General features: G+C 36.4%; 1 protein-coding gene across 12 annotated transcripts in view; it reads right to left on the reverse strand.

The window, feature by feature from the left end:
• Positions 1 to 13,317, reverse strand: part of LOC136611242 (protocadherin gamma-A4-like) — a 292,538-nt gene that overhangs the window by 133,315 nt on the left and 145,906 nt on the right. Inside the window, exon 1 of one of the 12 annotated variants that reach the window (XM_066590637.1) lies at positions 8,735 to 11,181. The exons of the other annotated variants lie outside the window; for them this stretch is intronic. Within the exon in view, the coding sequence (XP_066446734.1) occupies positions 8,735 to 11,164 (2,430 nt within the window). The 5' untranslated portion in view covers positions 11,165 to 11,181. Of the gene's footprint in view, positions 1 to 8,734; positions 11,182 to 13,317 lie in introns of those variants that run through there. 12 annotated transcript variants of the gene reach the window in all.

Below are 13,317 nucleotides of genomic sequence, written 5' to 3' on the forward strand. Positions count from 1 at the left end.
TGATAATAGTTTTTTCATAATAGTATGATCTCTTTAAGGCTTTTGAATGTTTAAAGCCCTTTTTCGATGACACAAGAAAATGTGTCCACCACCACTGCCATAGACCTGATGCTTTGAGATTAACTAAAAACATTCAGATATGATTTCCAAGTACACTATAATAATCTTTGTATAGTAATTAAAGAGATCAATCAACACTTATAAAAAAACGTACAAGATCATATTGACTACCATACCATCAAGTTGTTTACAATTCTCTTCAGCCATTCTCATTGTATCTTTGGCATGTAAGTACTGTAACTTCACATACTTTTTAGGTCACCTTGTAACTGCTATCTAAAGTCCAAAATATGGGTCACAAGGTGGTATAAGGCACTAAAGACATGTACAATTGCCATATGTGCGGCCACACATCATAAGTTATACAAGAGGTTTTGCAAGCTAGTAATGTATTATCATTACTTCATATTATTCTACCTATACTATAGCTATATTATTAATATATTTATAGATCGCTAACAGTTTTAATGCATCAGATAATAGGATATAATAAACTATGGAGTACTGGTGTTAGAAACATATAAAGTGCATAAAAATGCAAAGATTTTAAATGACCAAATTACTGTACATACATGTGGAAACATATACAGGTTTCTGCATTAATTTGTCACATAAAAATAAAAACGTTTGTTCAAACGTCTATTGTTCAAATTACACAATAAACTCCAAAAATAAGTCCAGATATTCAAAGATTTTCACTGAGCAAAAGTACTTTACATAAAAGTGAGAACATAAACAAATTTCTGCGTTAATTTATCAGTACTATTTAAATTATGAAATACCTACTTCCATATGGGATGTATGTATAGTTATAAATAGATTTAAATACATACCTGTGCTTCCACAGGTAAACCGTTCTTTACATTTTCATTTCCAATCCCCGAGTCATCAGCATCTATTAGACTATCCACAGGAACATTGTGTTGAGCTTGAAGAAATGCAAATTCCTGCTCGCTTGGGTCCAGAGTTACACAAACATCATATGAATATGGCAGAGGTAATGTTCCAGTGTTGAACTGTGAAATAAATCTGGGATCAAGTGGTGGATATAGACTTGTACTCAGGGATCCAAATGGAGTAGAATACTTGGACTCTTTATATTTGGAGACAACTGCAATAATCACAGTCAATATAAAGAGGAAGGAAATCAATGCCAAGGCTATTACCAAGTAGAATTGTAGGTTGGACTGAGATTCTTCTTTTTTGACCTGATTGTTCAGATCAGGAAGCGCCTGATGAAAATGACCAGCAATCACCATGTTTATAGAAACTGAAGCTGAGCGGGATGGAGTCCCATTGTCTTTTACTAGAACCACAATACCATGTTTCATTACATCTCTTTCTTGAAATACACGTGATGTGCTGATCTCCCCTGTATGCTGGCCAATGGTGAAGAGTGATGGTTCTGCAGATTGTAAAAAATAAGACAACCAGGCATTGTGTCCAGAGTCACCGTCCACTGCCACCACTTTAGATACTAAGGAGCCTTGTTCTGAGGTCCAAGGAACCATCTCAAATGTTGTATCAACCTCCTGTGATGGGTACAGAATGACTGGTGAATTATCATTCTGGTCTACTATACAAACTCTCAGTGTTGTACTGCTGTTCAGAGATGGAGATCCATTGTCTCTGGCAATGATTTGAATAATAAATTCTTTATGTTTCTCATAATCAAATGACCGTTGAGCGTAGATGATCCCAGTTACTGGATTCATGGAGATATAGGAAGACAGGGGATCTTCCTCATTTCTTCCAGTCATTATGGCATAAGTTATTTTAGCATTGTCTTCACTGTCCATATCTCTTGCTTGAACACTAAATATTGAAGCTCCTGGTGAGTTATTTTCAGTTACAAATGCAGAATGTATTAATTTCTCAAACACTGGAGCATTGTCATTAACATCTGTTACATCAAGTCTAATAAGTTTTCTAGAAGACATTTGAGGAGACCCTTTATCAGATGCTTGTATTGTGATGTTATAGGATGATACTTGTTCTCTATCTAGGTTACTTTTTGTAACAATTTTATGAAAATTACTTCCTGATGATATAAGCTCAAATGGTAAATAACCTTTTATTATACACTGAACCTCCCCATTTTCTCCTGAGTCAGGATCATGAACTTTAATCAGGGCCACCACAGTTCCAGGGACAGAATCCTCAGGAATAAGATCTGATGAAGAGGTTATGGATATCTTAGGTGCATTGTCATTTTCATCTGTTATTTCTATTAATACTTTGGCTTTGGCTGCAAGGCCGCCTCCATCATCAGCTTGCAACAAAATTTCATGAAATGTAGACATCTCATAATCTAATAGTCCTTTTGTTTTAATTTCTCCATTTCCAGGATTGATGGCAAAAGTTTGAACAATATTTTTTGCTGTTGTTCTAATAGAGTAAGTGATCTGTGAATTGACACCTTCATCTTCATCACTTGCACTGACCTGCAGAATTGTTGAATTCACTGGTATATTTTCCCTAACACTTACTTTATATACATCCTGGGTAAATACTGGAGCATTATCATTGAAGTCCGTGACAATGATATTAATTAAGGCAGTGCCTGTCTGTACAGGATTCCCACCATCAGAAGCTGTTAGAATGAGCTCATGCTTGTTCTGTGTCTCTCGGTCTAGAGGCTTCTCTAGTATAAGCTCTGGAAATACACTGCCATCAGTGCTGACCTTCTCTCCAAGAGCAAAATACTGGTTTGCACTGAGTTTATAGCTTATCAGAGAATTAACACCAATATCCAAATCTTCTGCATTCTGCAAGATAAACCTTCTTCCTGGTGATGTGGATTCACTAATTTCTTTTTTAATTGTGTCAGGAATAAATGTAGGAGGATTGTCATTTATATCCTGAATATCAATCTTAACACTGAAGACATTTAGAGGATTTTCCACCACAGCATCAAATGTAAGGACACAATCAGCTGCAGCTCTACACAATGTCTCCCTGTCTATCCTATCAGCAATATATAGGTTTCCATTATCCAGATTTATACTGAAATATTTCTCAGATACATCAGACACAATACGGAATTTCCTTCTGGAGAGATCCTTAACATCTAATTCCAGATCCTTTGCTAAATCACCAACAATAAAACCTTTTCTTAATTCTTCATTAATAGAATAGTGAATCTGACCAGAGACTGAATGACACAGCCAGGATAATAAGAAGGGGAATATTACTTGCCATCTGAGTCCTTGCATTGATTGTCCTTCCTGCAGTTGTAATCCAGCCATCCTTCTTCACATCAGAAATATAATGGTGAAATTCCTTGTTATATTTATGATGCAGCAGAATAAAAATAAAATCCCTTTTCTTTCTGAGTCCTATACCCGGCACATCCTAGTGTGAAATGCTGTGTATTTCTTCTTGCAGTTGAACACTGTCTGCATCATGGAGGAGATTCTGGATTTGCAGAATATTTTCCTTATTGGTGAACAGCGGCGCTCTGAGGCGTATATAGGGAACTGCAGCATTACTGTGTAAGGTTCATTCCTCATGGACACAGTTTAAAATTTTGTGAACAAGGATGTAATAGAAAACTATTTTTTTTTACAAAGTCTTTTTGTTTTCTAGGAGAAGTGTAATGCTACTAATCTGTAATCTGCTTATAAAACTTGGACTAACAGTTTTATAGATCTTTTACTATGAAATACACCTAACGTCTGTCTGTGTATTTTGGGTGTATTTTTCCCAACCTTATTTCACCATCCTAAAAGCCAATTAGTTCTATTAGGCCAAACACATGTGCATTTTTTTTCATGTGTGTATTTTGTGTGTGAAAAAAAACACAGCATGTCCGATTTGGTGTGTTTTACGCTAACAGTTGAGCAGCTAAGCTGAAAATGAATAGACCCCATTATAGTCATTGGGGTCCATTTGGTGCTGTTTGGCCCCATCCCAAGACAGGGCCGTTTGACAAGGGCATTCACCTTTTGTGCTCCTCAAATGGAGCAGGAAAGCAGAACCTCAGATGCAGATGTGAAACCTCCCTTAGAAGACAACAAAGCATAGATGGTTCATCTGTTATGCATTTACTATTCCTCCTGTATTACTTGTAAGAGCAGTGCAGATTTCTCTTTAGTCCATCTCACAAAACAAATAGTTACACTAAGGGCCCAATATAGGAATGAAGTTGCCTTATTGTGGCAAGTAGACATACGAAATTTGATCAAATGTTATGCCTAAAACCTTATGTGTTTAAGTATATAGAAAATATAGCAGCAATGCAAATTAAAATAATAAAAATATCAGATGCTTGTGTAGTACCCCAGGGTTGGGGGTTCACGGAAGTGTTCTGGTTATCTATGTGTGAAATTATCTATGACATTGATGGTTATTAATGTGTTGATTTCTGGTGTTCCTATTACCTAGCACTGTATGATCGTGTAGAATGTCAGCTAACTTTCTCTATCCCTGTCAGTCACCCCTATCTAGCCTGGGATTGGGTAGAGAGTTCACCCATAGTTCAGGATTGCTTAGAGGGTAGAGTATAAAAGACAGAGAGTGTGTGTAGTTAGTTAGTCTAGCCAGCTCAGAAGAGACTGAAGGGGACCAGGGAGGAAAAGGTGATCATGTATTCTACGCAGTGCGGTGGGAAGAAAAACACCAAATGTGAGTACTAGCCAGCAAAGTTTATAGAGAGAAAGAGAGAGAGAGGACAGAGGAGAAAGGAATAGAAATCAAGCTTGTTTTGGAGTATTATGAGGAGAGGGAAATAGAAGGCAGTCAATAATCGAGCCTTTTTAGTCCTTGCCCACTAACTGCATCTATATTGAATGATGCATGTGGAGTCTGTAATCTAGAAACTGATAACCTATGGAGAATAATGTAAGTGTTGTTTAGATGAAGAATACACTTCTGTTAAAGCTCAAAAATAGTTTTATTTAAAGTCTGCTTCCTGGAGTACTTCCCATCATCTTTCACAATAGCACTAAGATACCACACAACCCTGCAGCAGTGCAAGGACTACTACCCCCATTTTGCTTGGTTATCCCATTTTTGCATTGATTATTTCTGTCCGGAATGGGTCCCTACCCATTTATGGACTGGCATCCGGAGAGACTACCGCTTATTGTATTTTAGTTGTTTTTACCACTCTTGCATGTGGCTTACCGGTCTAGACCATGGTTCCCTATGTTGGAGGGGAGCAGCAGAGCCACTGTTGACAACCATTTTATTTCCTGATGCTATTCCCTTGTCACTGGCCTGCGCTTGGTCTAGCTCACTGCACTTGTGTGCTGCAGGCCAGCAGCATAAAAATTATACATCACTTCTAATGATCTCTATGAGGTGTAGGTATTAATTCTGAATAATGGACGGCACACAACAGCTTCCTCCTCCTTGGCAAACACCAGTTTCTGAATCTCCAACCTTGGAAGCTACAACTGCAGCTTTCAGCAAATCTCTCAAAGCTCTAGAATCATGGGCAGCTCATACTCTAGAGTTCAACTTCTCCTGCAGCTTCCTGTCCTCTGACCTCTTCCCAGCAGTTAGTCAGAAAAGTTTATTTCTCTACCTACTGAAAATGTTGCAAGGTCCTCAAGACTGCCAACCACATCCGGCATGTATTTGTAGAAAAACATCAATAAATATATAAAACAACATCAAGGAGGATGTTTCACAGGTTTTGACATGTCTGTTCTAGAAAAAACTTGCAGTTCCCACAAATTAACAATTCTGGAGGATGTGTTCTTACTTAGTGTTGTGCCGTTGCTGTATTATTCCTCCTAGAAAATTATGAATGACTTGATGACTGGCTGTTTCCATATGCCTTGTCTATTGGTTGTGTCCTTATGCAGTCTGGCACTGTCAGCACTGATTGAATGGTGACACACTATGTAAGACACCTCAGGTTTATAACATTCACTTGTCAAATTTCCTTTCAATTTCTTAGCAGAAAAACTAAATTAGAGAACAATGTAGAAGTCTAAGAAAAGATGATGAAGATAAACATACAGAAATATGGTCCTCATTGTCAAATCTCTCTAACAGAAAATCTGTTTTTGTTTTCCAGAGCAACCAATCACAGTGCAGAATTTCTAGAGCAGTTTTAGAAATGAAAGCTACACTGGGATTGGTTGCTATGGACAACAAGGCTCAGTTTCTGTTAGACAGTTTTGATACATGAGACCTGGAGGTGTTTTAATGGTGCACCATGTTGCATACCCATTGAAAACATTGTAATTTATATTTGAAAATATGATTGATAGTGTAACGGAAAATATTTGATTATGGACAATTAATATATATATAGTATGAATTTAAACTAAGCAGTAGCAGACACCGTCGAATATACCAGAAAACAACTTGTCTAATTTCTGTATGTACCGAGAGACATATGTCACCAATATCAAGAATATCAAGATAGAACTAATAGGAAGCGTTGATGCCTTTAATGTAATAATAACATATAAATTACTCATGGACTAGATGTGGATATAAATGCATATGTGTACATATATATATATATATATATATATATATATATATATATATATATATATATATAAAAGAAGTAATGTTTGAATTATTACCTACGCCACAGGATAATCATGAAATGTATTAGATAAATCACATGACCATGTTCTTAGCTATGTACAGGGACACATATGCTGTGATGAGATAAGAACTTTGAGCTACTTGGCCTCTTAGCACTCAGTCAACAGGTTATTCACTGTGATTTAATAGTTTCTTGAAGGTATGCAAATGAAGAATCAGAATGTATCCAATGAATGCCATGTATTGTCTAAGAAGTGACCAATCAAAGGTTGGATTGAGAACTGTCCAAAGAACTATGATATTTCTTGGAATTTAGAAACTATACTAAGAATAATGAGATGTAACCAATGGACATGAAGAAGGGTTAAATTGACCTATGAAAAATGTTGGATTGAAAACTAACCAATAAACGTGCATAGTTAATTGTCCAATGATGTTGTGACACCCCAATGTAAGGGGGTTATAAATAAAGATGCTCGATATTGATCGGGTGGAAATCCTACTGCACGGGCCACCTGGACTTCAGTTGCAGGGTATACTCTGCTGTCCCTCAGCAGGCTATCGCTGTAACATGGGTCATATGACGTCATTCGCAAGGTACACTCAGCTTTCCTTAAACGGCCATATATTTTTGCCATAACAATAGCATAACAACTTTATCTAATATATATATATATATATATATATATATATATATATATATATATACACAGCTTAACTTGGTGTGGTGTAATTTGTTATCATAGCAACTCTGCCCTCATGTGTATACATTACGCATCACTACACGCTATGCCTCACACTCGCTCAACATCACCATAGAATCTACAGGGTGGGCCATAGAAAAGTAGCTGGGCACCACACTCTTATGAAAGGTATTTTAAAGAAAATCTGTTTTTGTTGCCCACAGCAGCCAATAACAGCACAGCTTTCATTTCTTATAGTATATAGTACTGGCAAATTTCCTGTGACCCACCCTGTACAAGGGAGAAGAAAAAGAAAAAACACTGATATGATGCCGCAACCTTTAGGATAGAGGTGCATAAGCTAGGATTTATTTTTGTTTTCACTTAATGAAAGCTGCTCCATCGTACCTCCATTACCTCAGTCCTGCTTATTGGCTTTTTTTCAGCCCTTTTCTTTTGCACTTAGAGTTGCAGTACATACAGGAATAACTCTACAAGGTATCATACCAATACCCGTTTTTAGGGAAGGAGCTTGTTATTTCTATAGCACCAACTTATTCTGCAGCACTTTTAGGTAATTTGTTTATTACCCCCCAGCAATCTGGGTACTCATTTTACCGACCACGGAAGGATTTAAGGCTAAGTCTACCTTGAGCCAGCTACCTGAACCACGCGGGATTGAACCTAAATTGTGCTGCCTTAACACTCTGCACCACACAAGGCCCGTGTTTTTAAAAAAAATAGTTTTGTCATAGTAACATGTCCTATATAAGGCTTTTTGACTGTCTAAAGTCATTTTTCATGACACAAGCCACATTACCCATCACTGTGATAAACCTGATGCTTTGAGATGAACTAAAAGCATTCAGATATGATTTCTAAGAACACTATAATAATCTTTGTACAGTAATTACAGAGCTCAACCAACACCAAAAACCTACAAGATCATATTGACTACCATACCATCAAGTTGTTTACAATTTTCTTCAGCCATTCTCATTGTATCTTTGGCATGTAAGTATTGTAACTTGACATTCTTTTTAAGTCACCTTGTAACTCCAGAATATGTAACTGCCAAAATATGGGTCACAAGGTGGCATAAGGCACTAAAGACACTGTACAATTGTCATATGTGCGTCCACACATCATAAGTTATACAAGAGGTTTTGCAAGCTAGTAATGTATTATCATTACTTCATATTATTCTACCTCTACTATAGCTATATTATTAATACATTTATGGATTGCTAACAGTTTTAATGCATCAGATAATAGGATATAATCCACTATGGAGTACTGGTGTGAAGAACATATAAAGTACATGAGATATTCAAAGATTTTCGCTGAGCAAAAGTACTTTACATAAAAGTGAGAACATAAACAAGTTTCTGCATTAATTTATCAGTACTATTTAAATTATGAAATACCTACTTCCATATGGGATGTACATATAGTTATAAATAGATTTAAATACATACCTGCGCTTCCACAGGGAAACCGTTCTTTACATTTTCCTTTCCAATCCCGGAGTCATCAGCATCTATTAGACTATCCACAGGAACATTGTGTTGAGGTTTAAGAAATGCAAATTCCTGCTCACTTGGGTCCAGAGTTACACAGACATCATATGAATATGGCAGAGGTAATGTTCCACTGTTGAACTGTGAAATAAATCTGGGATCAACTGGAGGATATAGACTTGTACTCAGGGATCCAAAAGAAGCAGAAGACTTGGACTCTTTATATTTGGAGACAACTGCAATAATCACAGTCAACATGAAGAGGAAGGAAATCAATGCCAAGGCTATTACCAGGTAGAATTGTAGATTGGACTGAGATTCTTCTTTTTTGACCTGATTGTTCAGCTCAGGAAGAACCTGATGAAAATGATCTGCAATCACCATGTTTATAGTGACTGAAGCTGAGCGGGATGGAGTCCCATTGTCTTTTACTAGAACCACTATTCCATGTTTCAAGATGTCTTTTTCTTGAAATACACGTGATGTCCTGATCTCCCCTGTGTGCTGGTCAATGGTGAAGAGTGATGGTTCTGAAAATTGTAAAAAATAAGACAACCAGGCATTGTGTCCAGAGTCAGCATCCACTGCCACCACTTTAGATACTAAAGAGCCTTGTTCAGAGATCCAAGGAACCATCTCAAATGCTGAGGTATGAACTTCTTGTGATGGGTACAGAATGACTGGTGAATTATCATTCTGGTCTATTATGTAAATTCTCAGTGTTGTACTGCTGTTCAGTGATGGAGATCCATTGTCTCTGGCATTGATTTGGATATTAAATTCTTTATGCTTCTCATAATCAAATGACCGTTGAGCGTAGATGATCCCAGTTACTGGATTCATGGAGATGTAGGAAGACAGGGGATCTTCTTCATTATCTTTATTAATTAGAGAATAAATTATCTTTGCATTGTCCTCACTGTCCAAATCTATTGCTTGAATACTGAATATTGAAGCTCCTGGTGAATTGTTTTCTGCTATAAAGGTGGTATACAGCAGCTTCTCAAACACTGGTGCATTGTCATTGATGTCTGATATATGCAGTCTTAAAACTTTTTCTGTAGTAAGTTCAGGAGAACCTTTATCAGATGCTTGTATTGTGATGTTGTATGATGAGGCTTTTTCTCTATCTAGGTTATTTTTTGTAAGAATTTTATAAAAATTTCCTGTTGATGATATTAGCTCAAATGGCAAATCGCCTCTTATTCTACATTGAACCTCACCATTCTCTCCTGAGTCAGGATCATGAACTTGAATCAGGGCCACCACAGTTCCAGGGACAGAATCCTCAGGAATAAGATCTGATGATGAGGTAATGGATATTTTAGGGGTATTATCATTGATATCTAAGATTTCTATTATCACTTTGGCTTTGGCTGCTAAGCTTCCTCCATCTTCAGCTTGCACTGACATTTCATAAAACCTTGACACTTCATAATCTAATTGTCCTTTGGTTTTAATCTCTCCACTTTCAGGATTGATATTAAAATTTTGTAGAATATCATTTGCTGTTGTACTAATAGAGTAAGTAATTTTTGCATTCACACCTTCATCTTCATCACTTGCACTGACCTGCAGAATTGTTGAATTCACTGGTATATTTTCCCTAACACTTACTTTATATACATCCTGTGCAAATACTGGAGGATTATCATTAATATCATTGATTATGACATTAATTATTGCAGTGCCTGTCTGTACAGGATTCCCCCCATCAGAAGCTGTTAGAATGAGCTCATGCTTGTTCTGTGTCTCTCGGTCTAGAGGCTTCTCTAGTATAAGCTCTGGAAATACACTGCCATCAGTGCTGACCTTCTCTCCAAGAGCAAAATACTCGTTTGCACTGAGTTTATAGCTTATCAAAGAATTAATACCAACATCCAAATCTTCAGCATTATGTAAAAGAAATCTTCTTCCTGGTGATGTGGATTCACTCATTTCTATTCTAATTGTGTGAAGAATAAATGTAGGAGGATTGTCATTTATATCCTGAATATCAATCTTAACACTGAAGACATTTAGAGGATTTTCCACCACAGCATCAAATGTAAGGACACAATCAGCTGCAGCTCTACACAATGTCTCCCTGTCTATCCTATCAGCAATATATAGGTTCCCATTATCCAGATTTATACTGAAATATTTCTCAGAGACTTCAGACACAATACGTAATCTCCTTCTGGAGAGATCCTTAACATCTAATTCAAGATCCTTTGCTAAATCACCAACAATAGAACCCTTTCTTAATTCTTCATTAATAGAATAGTGAATCTGACCAGAGACTGAATGACACAGCCAGGATAATAAGAAGGAGAATATTACTTGCCATCTGAGTCCTTGCATTGATTGTCCTTCCTGCAGTTGTAATCCAGCCATCCTTCTTCTCATCAGAAATATAATGGTGAAATTCCTGGTTATAGGTGTAATCCTGCAGTGTTAGTAGCAAAAAAAAAATCCCTCTCCTTTCTGAGTCCTATATCCGGCACATCCTAGTGTGAAATGCTGTGTATTTCTTCTTGTAGTTGAACACTGTCTGCATCATGGAGGAGATTCTGGATTTGCAGAATATTTTCCTTATTGGTGAACAGCGGCGCTCTGAGGCGTATATGGGGAACTACAGCTTCAGTGACTTAGATTCTATGTTTATACATTAGATCTCTAATATTTATAATTAAATGACATTTAAAAGGGATGTTTTTGATTTGTAATAGTTCTACAAGGCCAGTATATTTATCTGTACAAGGTGTGGATACGGAGAATAGAGTATGCTTTATTAGTGAAATATTAAAAAAACATCTAAATTACATTTAAAGCCAACATACAAATAGTATTATAATCTCTACTTTAGATGTCAAGTGAAAGCTATGTTCACATTTAGTTTTACATTTGACAGAATGCTTTAAATGTATACATAGGGTCCCATTTACCTAGCAAAGTATCCTTCTGATATCCATCAGCGCAGGATGGACCTATTTTTGTGTATAGGAAATCACAGTCTGTCGAACTTAATTTAAACAGTGGATTACTGAAAAAAAAAGTACAATGTAGTATGTTTGCTTGACCATTGGCGCATTTGAGAGAATGATTCAGCAAAATTATATACACTGCAAGACGTTGGAACTTTTCATTTGAAGTACACTGGGAGTATTGCAGATATGTAAGTTTGACAAATGGGTCGAATGTGTTGTGAACAGAACCTAACAATAGAAGTTAGGTAAAGCTATTAGTCTTACACAGAGCTAAGAAGGTAGCTAAGTTCTCCATTTTATACATAGTATCATACCCCTGTGCTAATGAAATTGAATATAAAGAAACTGCTTTATAGTAAAAAAACAAAACAAAAAAAACTAGTTACCGGAAAACTTAGTTATAAAGGTAAGCATTATGGGTAAGATAAGCTATAAAAATGATTATATTACTTTACTACACATTGAATCATAGATGAATACGCAGGTATATCTAACTTTTCATCCCATATTACTTATAATAACAACACATACCAGGTTTTCTGAAAACTTATGTAAGCATAACGAACTCCCCCCTTCTGCATAATGTCTTATTGATGTCATATTTATGCAACCAGATTTCTACAAAAACAATGATAACTTCCTTATTGAACATTTTTACATACCTTTGATCAAACTATACGAATCATTCTTAGCTATTTCCATTGTTTAGTTGGGCAATCATTAATTAAACCATATATTTTAAAAAAGTGCAATAGACATAGATACACTACAATTTATCCTAACAGTAAGCTTTGGCTTCCAATAGGTGGTGCTGTAGAGGTATTGGTCTAGCTTCCTATTTGCATATTTCCCAAAGGAGCATAGATGATCTTATAAGTCTCCTCACACCTACTAGGTGCTCTTCCTGAAGAGAAATGATACCCTTACTGACACAGTATTTCCTTTGTTTTATTGATGAGAGTCGCTCTGGTGCTCTGGTTTTCTAGGCTTCAACTGTGGCCTAGTAGAAGATGCATCTCCAGAACAACCTTTGTCATAGAACAATTGCCACCTTCAGTTCCTCAGCACTGGCCTTTTAAATTTTAACAAAAAGTAAAGACTACATAAGTGTAAACACAAGAATCATTTTAAAAAGTAATAAGCTATACTAAAGTATATTATGTATAACACCAAGTATAGGAGTTCTATAAGTATCTTTAGCCTTCCTGAGTACTGAGTAGCTTTTGCTCTAAACTGCACTACTAAGAGAGATAATATATTACTGAATAAATGATAAATTCTAGGCTATATACACAAAACGCACAGATGGCTCCTCCTTTGCCCCTCTATTAGATCATTATAGCCAAAAATGGATGAGACAAATCGTGTGGTGCTCTTTTAGACTTCAAAGAAGCAGTAGAATCATAGGCGCTACTACAGTCTGTAATATTTTTCAACCAATTAGCTGTCCTAATGCAGATTATATGATACCTGCTATAACTCCACAGAACGGCAATTTGCATTCTTATCGGCCCCTTTGCTAGGAACTTTGTCTATTATAGTACCATATGTATGTCCTAATTTTAATAGCTC

This window comes from Eleutherodactylus coqui, chromosome 2 (genome assembly GCF_035609145.1).
Source record: "Eleutherodactylus coqui strain aEleCoq1 chromosome 2, aEleCoq1.hap1, whole genome shotgun sequence".
In the NCBI taxonomy this organism is placed as follows: domain Eukaryota; kingdom Metazoa; phylum Chordata; class Amphibia; order Anura; family Eleutherodactylidae; genus Eleutherodactylus; species Eleutherodactylus coqui.